Source organism: Miscanthus floridulus, unplaced genomic scaffold (genome assembly GCF_019320115.1).
Source record: "Miscanthus floridulus cultivar M001 unplaced genomic scaffold, ASM1932011v1 fs_106_3_4, whole genome shotgun sequence".
Taxonomy (NCBI): domain Eukaryota; kingdom Viridiplantae; phylum Streptophyta; class Magnoliopsida; order Poales; family Poaceae; genus Miscanthus; species Miscanthus floridulus.
The window spans coordinates 14,061-29,876 of NW_027096188.1; the positions used below are offsets into that span (position 1 = coordinate 14,061).

At 51.2% G+C, this 15,816-nt stretch overlaps 2 protein-coding genes across 2 annotated transcripts; one reads left to right on the forward strand and one right to left on the reverse strand.

The window, feature by feature from the left end:
- Positions 1-2,301: 2,301 nt before the first annotated feature.
- On the forward strand, positions 2,302-10,000 carry LOC136530317 (uncharacterized). The gene is made up of 5 exons (XM_066523085.1): positions 2,302-2,938; positions 4,502-4,582; positions 5,760-5,822; positions 5,945-6,004; positions 9,423-10,000. The coding sequence occupies exons 1-5, from the start codon at positions 2,465-2,467 to the stop codon at positions 9,570-9,572; spliced, it is 828 nt and encodes a 275-aa protein (XP_066379182.1). The 5' UTR covers positions 2,302-2,464; the 3' UTR covers positions 9,573-10,000.
- Positions 10,001-13,353: 3,353 nt separating this feature from the next.
- LOC136530318 (uncharacterized) lies at positions 13,354-14,055 on the reverse strand (the record flags this gene model as incomplete). The annotated part of the gene is made up of 1 exon (XM_066523086.1): positions 13,354-14,055. A coding segment is annotated over one exon (702 nt), but the record flags the coding sequence as incomplete, so codon positions are not given.
- Between the last annotated feature and the right edge of the window lie 1,761 nt (positions 14,056-15,816).

The window sequence follows — 15,816 nt, forward strand, 5'->3', positions numbered from 1 at the left end:
CTTAACATTTATTTCCCGTTTCGGATAAACGTTTCAAATGTCGTATATTGATTTATACTCCAATTTACACACATATGCACAAATACATGATGCTCCTGCGATGTTTTAGCAAAACATTACAATGTAACACCGGGGTGTTACAGGTGTGGTGCACACTTGTTGAAACTAGCTCTAGGTAGCTCCTACGAATATCTAAGATCCTTTAAAGCAAACTTCATTCACATATGATCGAGAGTTGGAGGTGAATGGAGGGTCAAATGCTAACCGGACGCTGGTCGCAGGGTCCGATCAGTTCATTTGATAAGCAGATTGTGTTCGGTGCGACCGGACGCTGGAGAGGTCAAGTGACCGGACGCTGAGAGGCAGTGTCCGGTCGACTCCAGTAAGGTTCCAAACATGGGAATCTGTGACCGGACCCTGGGGATTCAGCGTCCGGTCGAGTACAGTAAGGTTCCAGTAAGGATTTAATGCGACCGGACGCGTCCGGTCGGTGGTGACCGGACCCTACCAGCGTCCGGTCAACACATTTTTACTGGTTCACGGGTTGAACTGACCGGAGCGTCCGGTCAAAATGACCGAAGCGTTCGGTCACTCCGCATAAGCTCATAACAGTTCGTTTTTCAGGCTGCCTTATAAATAGAAGCTCCACTCGTATGTGGAGTCACTTTTGCTCATTCCAACAGCTGAGAAACATGTTTGTGAGTGCCAAGAAGAGCAAGGTCCTAGTGAGGTGATTGAGATTCGTGAATCCTAAATAGTGGCCTCATTAGTGAATCAAGAGTAGACAAGTGTGCATCCATCTTCTCATTAGGCTTCGCATGGTCAAATGAGAGTTCGTGCTTGTTACTTTTGGTGATCGCCATTACCTAGACGACTTGGTGGTGATTAGGAGCTTGGTGATCACCCAGCGAAGCTTGTGGGTGACCCAACTCAAGTTGTGAGCGGCTTTGGGTGATTCGCCGTGACGGAGTGTCGAAGAATCAACCCGTAGAGAGCACTTGATCCTTGCGCGGATCAAGGGGGAGCTACACCCTTGCGTGGGTGCTCCAACGAGGACTAGTGGGGAGTGGCGACTCTCCGATACCTCGGCAAAACATCGCCGCGTTCCTCTCTCTCTATTTACTTTGAGCATTTACTTTGAGCAATTCAATACTTGTCTTTACATTCATAGAATTGTCATGCTAGAGTAAGTTTGAAACATAGGTTGCTAGTCCGTTGTGCGTTAGTTTATTAAAAACACTTTTCTAGGCAAAGGGGTTAATTGGACTAACCGTAGGATTTGATTTTTGCAAGAAAATTTAGAATTAGCCCAATTCACCCTCCTTTTGAGCATCTTGATCCTTTTAGGATAGAATGAAACCCTAAGTGATGACGATTATTACGTTTAAAATCCGACTAGTATATACTGAATCGATGCGAAAAAAACTAGCAGGAGAGAGATGATACCTTGCTTTTGAAGATCTACAGATCAATTCAAGGTTTTCAAGATCCAATATGCCGATTTGTGAAGTGGGGAGAGAAAAATCCGAGAGGGAGGAGAAAAAAGAGGAAGAACGCTCGAGCATGAAGGTTGGGCTGGAGTTAAATGGCAGGGAGCTCGACGCCAAGATCTATGGCGCCGATGTCGGCGTCAGAGTGACTGGCGCCGACTCCCTGCCATGTGATCCATCGAGCCTAGAACCTCGACGCCAGGGACGTTGGCGCCGAGACGTGTTAGCTCGGCGCCAGCATCAATGACGCCGAACTAAGGGTCTATTTTCTGAATTCTTTTCGCCAGGGATCTATTTATGAAAAACTTAAAACAAAAGGTTAAATTGAAAAAATTTCGAACGCCTCGCCGCCACACGGAAGACGGAAGCCCGTACCGCTGATATATGTAGTCCAGTCCATTCCAAGCACACCCAACGCCCACTTACCTTGCGTCCTACGCCTCGCTTTTACCGAACTACCTCTCTCTTACAACGAACACCAGGGGCAACCGCATCATTTTCTCTCTCTCTACAGCGCAGTCCCAGTCCAGTACGCCAAGGCGCGGCAAGGCTCCACCGCCTCGCGTGTCGACCTCCCGCGACGAGTACACCACCGTTCGCTGACACTACGTTGACTGACATCCGGGGCGAAGATCCCGGGCCCGCGTGCAAGTGACGCGGGTGCTGGTGCGGCAGCGGACGACGTGGCTCCGCACGCGGCGCGTAGCTGCAGGTGGTGGCGAGTAGGGGAGGGTGGTGGTGGTGAGGCCGGTTTGTTTTTATTTTACGTGGTTTTATTCCGCCGTTTAAAAGGGAGGCCGGACCGCCACGCCGTGGCTTTCGTTCGTCTCCACGCCCCTCTCATTCGCACCGCTCCCACCCACATCCTCTCGTCTTCGCCTCTCTCCCTCTCTCTCTCTCTGCACGCCTCCACTCCGCGTCGGCTTCCGTCCGGCGGTGGTTCACCTCGCCGAGAGGCAGCAGCGCCAGCAGCCATGACCGCGGTCGACGGGGAGGCCTGCGCGGTGGTCGCGACGGCCGCCGACATCATCTGCTCTCTCCGTGGCGCGGACCTCGCCGGCTGGACCCCGCCGTGGCGCAAGCACGAGCCCGCCTGCGACGGCGGCCAGAAGGAGGGCGGCGGCGGCGACGACGACGACGCGCGGGACCTGGCCTGGCCCGCGGTGGCGCGCGGGAAGCGCTCGCGGTCCCGGCGCGAGTTCCCGTCGGCCTCCGCCGCCTCCGCGGACGCGAAGAAGGAGAAGAAGAAGGCGAGGCGCGGCGCCCGCGGCAGCCCCGCGTCGCCGCTCGACTACAGCGGCGGGTCCGGCTCCGGCGCGTCCACCAGCGGCGGCGAGGACGGCGCCTTCTGCTCCCAGCCAGAGCCACCAGCGTTCCCGCCGGCCGCCGCCGCCGCGTGCCAGCAGCTCGCAGCGCCCGCCGCGCCCCCGCCCCCGCCCCCCAGCAAGGTACATACGTACGTGCGTGCGTGCGCACGCGCCTACTACCTCACATCTGACATCCCCGTCCCAGTCCCCGTCCCCGTCCCGTCCCCGTCTCCTGTTGGTTTGGTTTGGTCGCCCGCGGCCGCTGTGCTGTGGGCGGTTGGTTGCTTTCCGATTCGCGTTCGTGCCTGGCTCGACGGACGGACGGACGGACCAAACTGCCCCTCCGTGTCAGCAGCACGAGGATGACTTCCCGATGACACATCGCTTTTTCCCCTCTCCTCCCTGCCTCACTCACCCTCCGCTTTTCCCAGTCTCGCCACCCCTTTCGTAGATGGTGGAGAGTCCGGTAAAAGGAGACGCCCTGTGGTCGTCGGATACCTCACGGATCTCTCGCGTCCGCCCGCCCGCAGTCCTCCCGTCGTAGCATAGCAGCCCGCTGGGTTGGGTGGATGGATTTTCTCTCGCGTGGTGGCGCTGCCACTCGGTGGGGGCGGACAGTGGACAATTCCCAGAATTTTTATTCGCTGCCCCTGCCCATGCCTATTGTATAATTGTAGGTACGTGTGCTTGTTCACCGGGGTTGACTCTGACGGCGGAGGAGTAGGGGGCAGGGGCGGCAATTCACACGGGTGGTTGGGGCTGGGCCGGCTCCCACTCGGCCACTCCAACCACGGGCCGCGCGGTTGTGGCATGCGTTGCGTGTGCGTCCGCCGCTGCGCTGTCTCCGTCCCCAAACTGTCCTCGCCTCGTGCCGCACCGGGGAACCTAAAACCCGTGGGCATTTTCGACATTATCCGGTGCTTATCCCTCGCTGCTCTGCGGTGGTGCAGCGCAGTCAAACCGGGCCTCCCAAAGGGGCCACGGCGATTGGTCCTTCGGGGCGTGGGCGTCGGGGAAGCGGCGCGCGCCTCGTGGGCGTCGCCTATTGGCGTGGGCGCCGCATGTCCGTCCGTGGCCGCCACACACGCAGCCACGCAGGCCAAACCGGTGGACGCAGCGCACTCCGTCCAGTCCGGCAGTGATACGTGTCCAGGTGGCACAACGGCCCCACATGGAATTCCTACTTTTTTTTTCAAATCTAATAAAATTTGGAACCAGGGGAAACTCGCTATTTGCTCACTGATTCCGCACAGATAAGGTGATGGACGCGATGAAATCGACATGTCCTCTTGTTCATGCATGTGCTTTTGATGTCCACGCTGCCTCCCTTCATCCCATAATAACGTGCTTCATGTGATTGCCTAATCGAGATGCCGCTGCAGGAATTGCAGTCTTGGAAGGAGTTGAGTTGGGTGTAAAATAGGTGGCTACTCGGCTTTTCCTCCGGTGTGCTACGTCCATGGTGGCTACCCGGGGTTCAAACGAATCAAAGCAGACGAAAAAAAGAACATGCGTCCCGTGTTGCGTTTCGACGCCTGCTGTTCGCTGGACTACTATTTTTTCTTTCTTTTCTTCCGGGGGCTGGCTCTAGTCTAGTCTAGTGGTCCGCGTTGTTTTGTTCCCGTGGCTACCACTCTACTAGTAGGAATACTACTCCATACCAGCATCTGAGCTAACAACCTGCAGCGCCCTTTTCTCCTGCAGGTGGGTGGCGTCGCCGGACGACGGACGATCCTCCCGGTGCCACCACCTCGGCCGGCCGGACAGCGGGCGCGGAAGAAGATGGTAAGCTCCCCTCAGTCCTTGCTCCGAGAATATCTCGCGAACAGCGCGGGCACAGCAAAAGCACGTTCGTAGCCGCGAGTACAGACTACACAGAGGATAGGAAGCAAGGGCCCGTTTAGTTGCCGGCCGATTCGGCGGCGGCTGAAATTCCACGGGACTGTAGCGCACTGTAGATTTTCGTTTGTATTTGATAATAATTGTCCAATCGTTGATTAATTAGGCTCAAAACGTTCGTCTCGCAAAGTACAACCAAACTGTGCAATTAGTTTTTGATTTCGTCAACATTTAATACTCCATTCATTTACCGTAAGTTTGATGTGACGGGGAATCTTCTTTTTGCATAGTGCCAAAGTTTGCATTTTGAGGTAACTAAACAAGGGCCAAGTGTAGTCACGGGGAAACCCAGCGGGTGGCCTACTGGCTTTCAGTGCTTCGCCGTGGTGGTGCAGGACAAAAGGGAGCAGCATAGTAGCTTTGGTCACTGAACCTTGAATGCGTTTTTCACCAGCCTACGGCCGGCCCCAATCTCCCTCCCCCACCATTCAGCAGTTCAGCACAGGCCGGCCAGGCAACAACAGGTGCCCTTTGGTTGGCCTGGTCAGCACTCACCTAGGCCCCGTTTAGTTCCACCCAAAAGCCAAAAATTTTTGCATAGTAACCGTCACATCGAATCTTGCGGCACATGCATGGAGTACTAAATGTAGACGAAAAAAAAAACTAATTACACAGTTAGTCGAGAAATCGTGAGACGAATCTTTTAAGCCTAAATAGTCCATAATTGGACAATTTTTGCCAAATACAAACGAAAGTGCTACAGTAGCCAAAAGCCAAAAATTTTCGGAACTAAACACGCAGTGGAAAGGATGTTCCTGTTCGAGTGCCTAGTGGTACGGCTGGAATAAAGCCGTGCTGCGGTGCTGGCAGTAGCAGTCTAGCACAGCCCTGAAGCCCTGCCATTCGAAGGGAAGAAGAGGGGCAGAGAGGCAAAAGTGGCATGGCATCCTGAGGACAAAAGTGTGAAAGGCCGCCCTGCCCGAAAAGATCACTCACCTCATCATCATCCACCTGCTGTCCTGCGACCAAAAAGATCATGCTTCGTGTTTAAACAAAAGCTACTACTAGGCTCCGCATCTCTTTCCCGGCTTGACAACCTGCTCAAATTTGCTGTGGTTTGCAGAGGCTACCGGAGATCCAGCAGATGGTGCGGTCGCTGTCGGTGGAGAACGATGCCCTCCGCAAGGTCAACATCTCATCTTATCCTTTAAGAGAGAATGAAAAATCCGGCAACATGTTTGATCCTTGGATATGTGATATGTCCGTGGTTTTGTAGCTGATTTTTTTTTGATGTTTCTGTGTAAGCAGGAGATGAAAGCGTTGCAGAGGGCTTGCACGGCGCTGTCCCAAGAAAACGGCAAGCTAGAGGTCAGTGACACACCCTTCCTTCCCTTTCGAATTCATGTGTCATTTAGGCTAGTACATATTACATGCTTCCACGCTGGGGCGGCAGCTGGTATAGCTTAAAGCACAAGTGATAAAAACTGTATTTTTATAAACTGCAACTACTAAGATTAGAGGTTGTGAAGAATCTCCCTCAGAAGCGGTTGGTCCCTGTTTTCTTGAAAACATGGTTGGTCCCTGTTATTATTGGCTTTTTTTATTTTATATATATTTTTTTTCAGCAATGCCTTGATTCGTATTGCTAGAACAAGTGGTACGGTGTGCAAATTGGTTCGGTAGGCACAGAGCTCCATTTCGCATCCCTCCCAACAACCGTCGTCCTCCCAAAAACGGATAGCGATGCTGATAAGCCTCTAGTAGCGAACTTTTAGCGCCACGTTCGCTTCGCTTATAAGCCGTACTTTTTCAGCCAACGAACAATATTTTTTTCTCATAAAAAATCAGTCAACGATACTTTCAGCCATGACTTATCAGCCAAACGAGATGTCCAATCTCCGTGCCTTTTGACTTAGGATTCCCAGGTTGGCCTACTACCACGCTACAAACCATACCTCTCTCTCTGCGAGTGGGGGCCATGTGGAGCACTGGCCCACCTGCAGTGACTCATTTTGACGTAGGGCCAGTTGGTCCCGGAGATGCCACTTCGACCCCGTTCGTTTCGCTGAAAAAACAAGCCGAAATATTGTTATGACTGATTTGTTGTTAGAGAAAAAATTTGTTTCGGCTGAAAAAACAAGCTGAAAAAGACAGATTATAAGGGACATGGCCTCCGTCCACTGCCGTTCATGGTAAGTTCCTTCTCGTGATATAGCTGCCAGCAAATGAGTGGCTTAGGGGGATGCGTGCCATGCTGTCCAACAAGGGGACGCACTAGCTCGTGTGTGGTGGCCTAGAGATGCCGATAGCCGGATTCGTTTTTCGATTAGGACCATGTATATGTATGCATAGATCGTCCGGGCGTTGGGCAAACGTCCGCCCGTTGATTTTAACGAGGTCGTCTGCAGTTGGCCAGATCGACTTGTCTCTGCAGTCGCTGGATATCTAGCCGTTCACTGGTATCCAACGGTGACCAGGATTCCTGGAGCATGTGCGCTGCCTCTACGGCTCCACGCTGCTCGCTGGGCTCCGGCCCAATATCAGCACGGCGCAAGTAGGTCAGCTACGCGAGCTCCACGAGGGCGGACGAGGCGATGGCAGGGCTACGGCCCAAGCTCCATGGTCGACGAAGCGAGCTCGAGCAGCAGGGCCCATGGCCGGCGCAGGCGAAACATCTGGCTGCAGCGCGAGCTCCGTGGTCGGGGGCAGGAGCTCGAGCTGTCAATCAGTATGGTCATGGCCGGCGCAGGCGCAACATGGCCGCGGCGCGGGAGCGAGAGAGGAAACAATCGGGGCTTTTGGCGCGAGCTTGTAGCCGGCGAGCTGCGCACGCTCCACCAGTCCACCCTGGGCGCTGCGAGCTCCATAACCGCGAGCTAGCGTGGCGTGGGTGACCACCAAGGCACCAACTGCAGCCTCGCGCCGGCCATGGCGCTCCGCGCCGCGTGCGCCGTCCACCACCTGCGTGTTTTGCCGTGACCCGCACCCTCGCCGGCCACCACAATCGCCGCCTCTGGCTGGGACAATGCGGCGGTCGTGCTGCGCCGCGTGGGGCCGGTTGCAACGAGGAAGACGACGGCGGGGAAAGGACCCCGGAGACAAGCTAGCGCGCAGCCTCTTGTAAGGCTGGGCAAAAATAACCGAGAACTGAGAACCAAACCGAAAGAACCGGAACCGAAAATTTCGGTTCCTTATTCGGTTCCTAATATTGAAGAACCGAAATAACCGAAGAAAATTCGGTTCCTACTCTCGGTTAACCGAATTAACCGAAAGAACCGAATTACATGAATTATACTTCACTTACTTGTATTTTGTAGGATTATGTGTAGTGTTTTATATTTGAACTGTTTTATATTTGTGTTACTATATTGCTATTGTTTTCTTATATATTATTATTATTAAAAATGAATACAGTGTTGCATAAATTTGCCTTAGAACAAGTATATTTATTATTGTCTTGAGGTCTTCTGAAAAAATTCGGTTAGTTCGGTTAGAACCGGAACCGAACCGAAATAACCGAGAACCGAAATGCTCGGTTCCTAAAATTTTTTGGAACCGATCGGTTCCCGTTTTCTAGGAACCGAATTTCTTCGATAATCGAAGGAACCGAAACCGAACCGAGAACCGAACGCCCACCCTGAGCCTCTTGGGCTCTTGGCTGAGATGGGCCCGCTGTTGTGCGTGTGTGGCTTGGAGTTTTGCAGGGCCACGGTTGGATGGAAAATGGACGGCGTTGATCCGTGACTGCAGAGACAAGTTGACAAACGTGAATGCAGAGGATCTGATTCCGATTTTAAGCGGCCTCTATTTTTCTGTAGAAAGATTTTTCCGTGTGAGTAGTAGGTCAGATGGAGCTTGCACCTGCATGTGGCAGATTTTTGCTTTCCGGAGGGAGTGTGAAGCTACTACCTCTCTTCAAGTAAGCTCAGCCATAAACTAGTGTGACCAAAGTGCCTGCACTGCACATCACATCTGGAGGAGGCGCTGGTCGTAACTAGTCTGACCAAACAGATGGTGTTGGAGCACTTCAGCTGCACGACCTGTGTGGGCTGTGGCTGCAACCGACGCAGCTAGGATGTTCGAGGACTGTACACGCACGCTTCGGTTCCTGGAGCCCGTAAGCTCCATAGAATCTTTGCAAATAAAGAACGTCGCCAAAGTTGCTGATCCACCAACCCCGCAGGGAGGCTGGCACTGGCAGGCACCCCACACGCAGCTGCCCGCCTGACTTGGATCCCGGCACGGAAACGATAACCCCGTGGCCTTCTGCAACGCCCTGACTCGCCCGCGTGTCCTGACGGTGCTGTGCCGAGTACTGTGTCGCAGTACTGTGATTGGCTCCATGATTTCGAAGAGATGCTGCCGCCGCAGCTTGAAGAAGAAGGACGGCTGCGCTGGGTGGGTTGGCCGGTACGCACGCACGCCTTCACTCCTCTAGGCCAACCGACTGGGCCACTCCAGCTAAACGGCAGGAGACGTGCATGTGTACAAACACTAATGGCAGACATCCTGGATCTGTTAAGTCCTGCTTCAGGTTGTTTAATTCTTAGCGCATTCATCATGGTGGCACCTCGTTCGTTGGCCCTTTTAGCTAGGACCCCCGGTTTAATTAGTGCGAGAAATGACAGTGTTCGATCGCGTCGTTGCAGTCCTTTTGTCTGCTGGATGGTCTGTTACTTGGTTCCGAATGTTGTTCATATCCATTCATATTCAGTAGATGATGCATCTCCCCCAATCTATGCTTGGCCACTATGGTATCTGACAGATTTGTTTAACCTTTTGGCAGACAAGGCTCGATCAGTCCAGTACGCTAAACGAGGTAATCTCCGTGGAGAACAAGGGGAAGAAGCCACAACCTGAGCATCAGCACACAGCTGAGCAGGAAGCTCCGAACGGCTTCGTGCTCCCTGACCTCAACCTCCCGGCAGACGTCTGATACATGCCTGAATTTGTTGTTGGCCACAATCTTCAGGTCGAATTAGAACGCTAACTGATAATTAACTGTACATAGAGGAAGCTGGGCCAGAAGGGGGTTCTGAATGATCACACTGCTTGCCAGGATACTGAAGGAGAACGGAGATTATCTTTGTTTCATAAGTTGTTGGCATTTAGGGTTTAGAGCCGTCTGTAATCCTCCGGCCTGAATAATGTTGTTTTATGTTCAGAGCGGAGGATCGGTTTTTACGTTTACCTCACGTTTTCTGATAAGGTTCTTTAGTAGTGCCCCGCGCATCAGTGTGGATGGATGCGCAGTGGGATATATATGTATTTTCAGGTAGCTGAAGCTTCGAAATGAACCCATGATGTAGCTTTGTTTCATCTAAACATATACTATAGTTCAAACTGCTGAAGCTCTTCTTTTTACAGTGTCGGTTGTTGATGTGGTGCTGCGCTTGTGATGATAATGGTTTTGCCTTAGTTGTATTCATCATGTTGCTAGCAAATAAAAAATGTTTTTGGATACTATGATGTTTTAGGATTTGGTTCGGTGTTCTTTGAATCAGTTAACATCAAGGGTAATCGATTGCGATAATCAACTGCACTGGCATTTCAAAAAAAAATGAAAGACAATGTCAGAAGTCCTCTCACAAAATGGGCTCCTATGCATCTATCGGAATGTAACCCATCGCACATGCAATGAAACCCGTCAAAAAGGCCCACTAACGAAGGATCATGGCCCACAATAATTTTTATTTTGCTTCACCTCACATTTTCATTTTATTTCTTTTTAGTAATCCTTTTTTATTCTTATTGACACTTGGTGTGTTCCTTGGTTCACGATTCCATGTTCCTTATATAAACTGGATGTATCTCAATTGAAGACTTGATTCAACATTTCACATGTAGTTTTATCGAAATGGAGAACCAATACATTAAAAATGTTGCATACTTTTAAAATTTCTGGCAACTATATTCATATAAGAATTCATCACGATGCATCAATTCTAAGTAACGCCATGGTTTCAATGGATTTGGAAATGAACTTACAAAATGGACTTATGATTCATAAAATTTTTTTGTTCAAATATTGAGATTCAACCAAACTTTACCATGGTGTCTTACCCTTCGCGACTGTTGTCCCTTGCCACCTCAGTGCTCTTCCCTAATACCATGGGTCTAGGAATCCTCTGCATTACCAACCATCGTTGGTCTACCATTAACCATCATTTGATCCCTTAACTGCCTAACATCCACCACCATTGTTGGTCAGACATTCCTCTCAACTTCAATGCCCAAGGGAGATAAGGGCCCGGTGACCATAAGCTCAAACATCAGTTCTGTGACGCTGGGGCTCAAGCAAAAGGTGTGGATTGGAGGAAGAAACCATCATCGATGGTGGAAATGGAGGCGACAATCCAACGGTCAACCACCATCTCGGTGGAAGACACACGCAGCAGGAAAGGGGATGCCTAGTGAGGTCAACACGATGATGAATTGGCACGCATCATTGCCAGAGTTGAAGTCGCATAGAGTCAAGTGCACAGAGTTGGGCGATGCAGTGATTTTTGTGAGGAGGAATGAATTAGGAGTAAGGATGGCGACGGGTCGGGTTCGGATCGGGTGGAGTCTCCGTGCACCCAAAATCGAAACCCGAATCCGCCCCGAAAACCGATTCGGGTGGAAATCCATCACCAAAACCAAACCCGCGGATACCCGAAACCCGAACGGATACCCGAAACCCGAATGGATATACGAAACCCGCGGATATATATACACATATTCACATGTATAAACAAGAGGCAACAAATAATAAATATTTTAATGAGTCAACTTTAAATAAATTTAATAATCTAAGTAAACAAATTATTATTAGTATATTATAAAACATGAGTTTTAATTCCAAATGATTTATTTCGGATATCCATTGGATATCCACGGGTGGAAAACCAAACCCGAAACCGAACCCGATTGGTTTCGGGGCCCCGAACCCGAAAACCGTGGGTGAAAAACCATCCCCAAACCCGAACCCGCATAACCCGAAACCCGCGGATATCCGCCCCAAACCCGATCCGTTGCCATCCTTAATTAGGAGCGACGTGGGACCATTTAGGTGGGAGGTGGCCTATTAGGTTGTCAACTTACACCTAAGATTTCTCTACAAAACTCACATAATATTCCAGTTGATAGATCCTTGAGATTCTCAAAACAACCATAGACATCTCCCCATCAACAAACATAGTGCCTAGCACTAAGAAAACAATTAAACAAAAATACAAATATTTATGTTGAATAAGAGACTAGGTTAACATAGTGTAGAGAAAGAAACCTATTCCATCTGTTTTAAACTTTAAGTCGTTTTGATTTTTCTAAATACATGACCGAGTAAAAGTTATATATCTAAAAAAAATCAAAATGACTTATAATTTTAAAAATAGAGGGAGTATATTAAAAAAAACTGACAAATTTTTGCTATTAACACTGAGCTTCCTGCATCATCGTCCAAGCGCATTATAAAGGAGCTCTTAAGCTCTGCTAACAAAGATTCACATTCTTTTCTAAAAGCAACACGATAGAAAGGTTCATTCATCCATTCTGGCGAAGGCCTGGTTTAGATTGCAAATTTTTGCAATCTGGACACTGTAGCATGTTTCGTTTGTATTTGACAAACTTTGTCCGATCATGGACTAACTAGGCTCAAAAGATTCGTATCGTGATTTACAACTAAACTGTGTAATTAGTTACTTTTTTTATCTACATTTAATGCTCCATGCATGCGTCCAAAAATTGATGTGATAGAAAGAGAGTGAAAAAACTTGGAACTTTGAGGCAATCTAAACAAGACCGAAAACACAGAGTCACAAAAATATCTACAGTTAGCCATGGACAGAATCCTCGCGATCAAGCGTCGATCCGACTCCTTCCTGAGGACAAATGCCAAGCGGCCACAGAACACAGTCGCCGTCTCCCCCTCCGCGCGAAAGCCGACGCCGACGCGTCAGTCCGCGGCTGGACCCGGCCCCCCCCCCCCCCCCCCCCCCCCCCCCCCCCGACGGCCGTTCCTCGTCAAATTCCGCGGGCCCCGCGCGCGTGGCCCGACGCGCGTCTCTCGTCGCTGTCCCCGGCCCATCTTTCCCGGCACCGGCCTATAAAAAAAATCACGTTTCGGGCAACGCCGTAGCACCCCCGGCCCAGCGGGCCCCGCACCGTTCACTATCCTGCCTGCGCAGTGTTTTTTTTTCTGTTCATTTGGGTTTGTTTATCAGATAAGCCATAGTTAAAAGTACTATAAACTAATTTGGTGAAAAAAAAATATTCGTTGTCATAAAAAAATATGACTTATAATTAACAAACCCAAACAAACATGCCGCAGGTAGCGGACGCAAGATCCTGCAGGGCTACGTTAAAGAAAAACAAAAATGAACGAGTCAGGAGAGTCTCTTTCGGAGGCCACAGCATTATTTCCTTTTTCTTATATATACATACAAATATAAATTAAAAAGGATTATTAATTAAATTATAAATTTATGTAGGTTTCTGTAACGACGGGGTTTGCTGAGGTAGTGAGGTCATCGAAAAGAAAATGAGAGAATTATTTATTTGGCACTAAACAAACCAGTGTTTCGTATTTGGCACTCGAAAATTTGAACTTTCTTATCTGGCATCAAGTTGAAATTTTCTTTCGTAAATGGCACTACCGTCCGTTTTCATCGGTCATCTGTTAGTTGACTGGTTCGACCGTGTCAGTTTTTTCTCCGTATGTCCAATGTATCCGTCTGCTAGATACGAAACCTGAAATTTGGCCGAGCCCCCGTAATCCCAGATCCCGGATCTTCTTCCCCGGCTCTGTGCCACTGTGCGAGGCTCTCCTCCGCCGCGGCGCGCCGCGCCTCGTACAGGCGCTCGTGCGCGGACCTCCTCCTGCCGCCACGGCGCCCCGGCGCCCCACCCCTCCCCTTCGCGGGTGACGGAGACAGAGATGGTGACGATGTGCTCGGCTTCGCCGCCGCGGTTGGCGCAGTTGGAGCAGCGTGGTGGGAATGCTGCTGCAGGTGGTGGGTGGTCTTGCCGCCGTCCGACGTGCTGCGGTAGAGCAGGTCCTTGAGGAACCCGCCCCAGCGGCGATCCCCGGAGGACGAGGACGACGTGGAGGAAGCAGAGGAGGCGGTGGACGAGGACGACGACAAGCGCGACGCCGCGGGGGTCGCCGCCGCCGGATGCTGCGCCTCGTCGGCGAACTCAGCCTCCGGCACGGGTTGTGTAGGCACGTGCGACGCGGTCCGCCAGTGTGTGCGGAACGGGGACATCGAGCGCGCCTTCTGGCGCAGGGAGTGGCTCCAGACGCGGCAGCGGTCGTCGGCAGCCTCCTCCTCCACCCGCTCGGCGTCAGCGCGCCGCGCGTCCGCGGCGGCGTGGGGGAAGTCCAGCAGCAAGGCCGGGTCCGGGTGCGGCTGCAGCAGCGCGGCGGACGGTGTAACACCCCGGTGTTATGCCAGCATTTAGGCACTGCAAATCATGCATATTGTGCATCATCAAGCATCCTAAGTATCCATGCCTAACTATCTAAATGATAACTAAAACCATGCTTCGAAATGTATGAAACATGCTCGTGAAACATGAATGTTGCATACACTTGTTTAGAATTGTTTTTGCCCTAATTATGCTTGCTAAGTTAGTAAAACATGTTTGGCTATCATTGTAAATCATCTAGAATTATTTAGCACAATTTTTGGAGCAAAGTTTGTATTTAAATTATTGCCAAATTTTGCTTTAAAAATAATTCTCCAAAATTAGGGTTTTGAGTTAAAATTGACTTTAATTTTTTAATTCAAAATCTAGCAAGAATTGGACTTTGGTCATAAAAGCAAAGTTGTAGAGGATTAAATTCTAAGCAACTTTTATTTTTGGGCCATTTTCAAAAGAAGTCATTTTATTGCTCAAAAGGGTATTTGAAAACTGCTATTTGAAATTTCCTTGAAAATAGAAAATTGAAAAATGTTTCTATCCTTTCACGGGCCGCTGCCTCGCTTCTCGGCTCACGGCCGAAGCCGGCTCGGCCTGCCTCCGCGCCCGCCGCTCGCCTCGGCCCAGCCCAGCTCGCGCGTCTGGCCTGCTCCGCGCCGCGCCGCGTCGCGCCTGTTCCCGCGCGCCGCGCCCCGACCGCATCAGGGCACGCTCGATGCATGGCCGCCATGCGCCGGTGACGCACGCCGCGCGGCAACCACGGCCTGCCTCGCCCTCCAGCGCTCGCCTTCTTCTGCCCGACAGCGCTGCGCTCTCCACTCCACTCCCTCACTCACTCAGCAGCAGCAACCGCAGCAGCAGCAGCTCCCGCGCGCGCCACGAGCTCCGCCACCAGCTCCCTCGTCGGATTTGGCTCGCCCGGCCACCACAGCTCGCCGTCGACCACTCCGTCTCGCCAGAAGCTCCGCCTCCACCCCGCGCACCCCGTGCTCGCGTTACTTCATCGTGGTAAGCATCCCTTCCTCGGGAATTGCTCACCGGAGCACGGCCGAGCTCACTGGTAAGCTCCGCTCCTGTGGACTCCCCCGCTCCGCTTCCCTTCCCGCTTTTCCTTCGCGCGCACAAGCACCGCACTGCGACGTTGAGTCTCCCGAGCGCCTCCTTTCGCCATACCGTGGCCGGAGACACTCCACCGGCGACGACCCGCGCCGCCGCTCCGCCATTGCCGTCGGCGAGCCTCTCTCCCATGAACCGCCCCTCCCTATTCACCTCTATCCGATGCGGTTTGTCATGGGGAGCACGTTGGTGCCCTTCGTTTCGCCGGGGACCTCGTCGTCGGCGAGAGCCGGCCGGTCAACGGCAGCCCTACCTCGGCTCCGGCTGACGCGTGGGTCCGGCTTGACCGCGGGTCCTACGTGGCAGCCCCTCTAGGTGTACAGCACCGGGTGCACCCAGCAATTTTGTCGGCTGGTTTTAAAATGAATTTAAGAAATGCTTTTCAGAATTCTGTTAAATGCTTTGGAAATTTATAACTTGCTCAAATTTGCTCCAAATTTGTTGAAACAAATTTTGTTGTGTTCCTTGTCACCAGATCTACATGATAAAAATGTTGAATGTCATTTTTGAGATACTTTTCTGTAGAGCTTTAATTAATTCTTAATATTGCTGATATCATGTAAAATGGTTAATAAATCCTATATGTATCAGAAAAATATGATTCTAAGTTTGTTACTTTTCTTGTGTAATGTACTTCCTAGGAAAAATATGTGCTATGCATG

Coding starts and splice junctions, on each gene's coding strand:
- LOC136530317 (XM_066523085.1), top strand. CDS start 2,465: ATGACCGCGGTCGACGGGGAGGCCTGCGCGGTGGTCGCGACGGCCGCC. Junction 5,823..5,944: donor AGAACGATGCCCTCCGCAAG/GTCAACATCTCA, acceptor CTGTGTAAGCAG/GAGATGAAAGCGTTGCAGAG. Junction 6,005..9,422: donor AAGAAAACGGCAAGCTAGAG/GTCAGTGACACA, acceptor ACCTTTTGGCAG/ACAAGGCTCGATCAGTCCAG.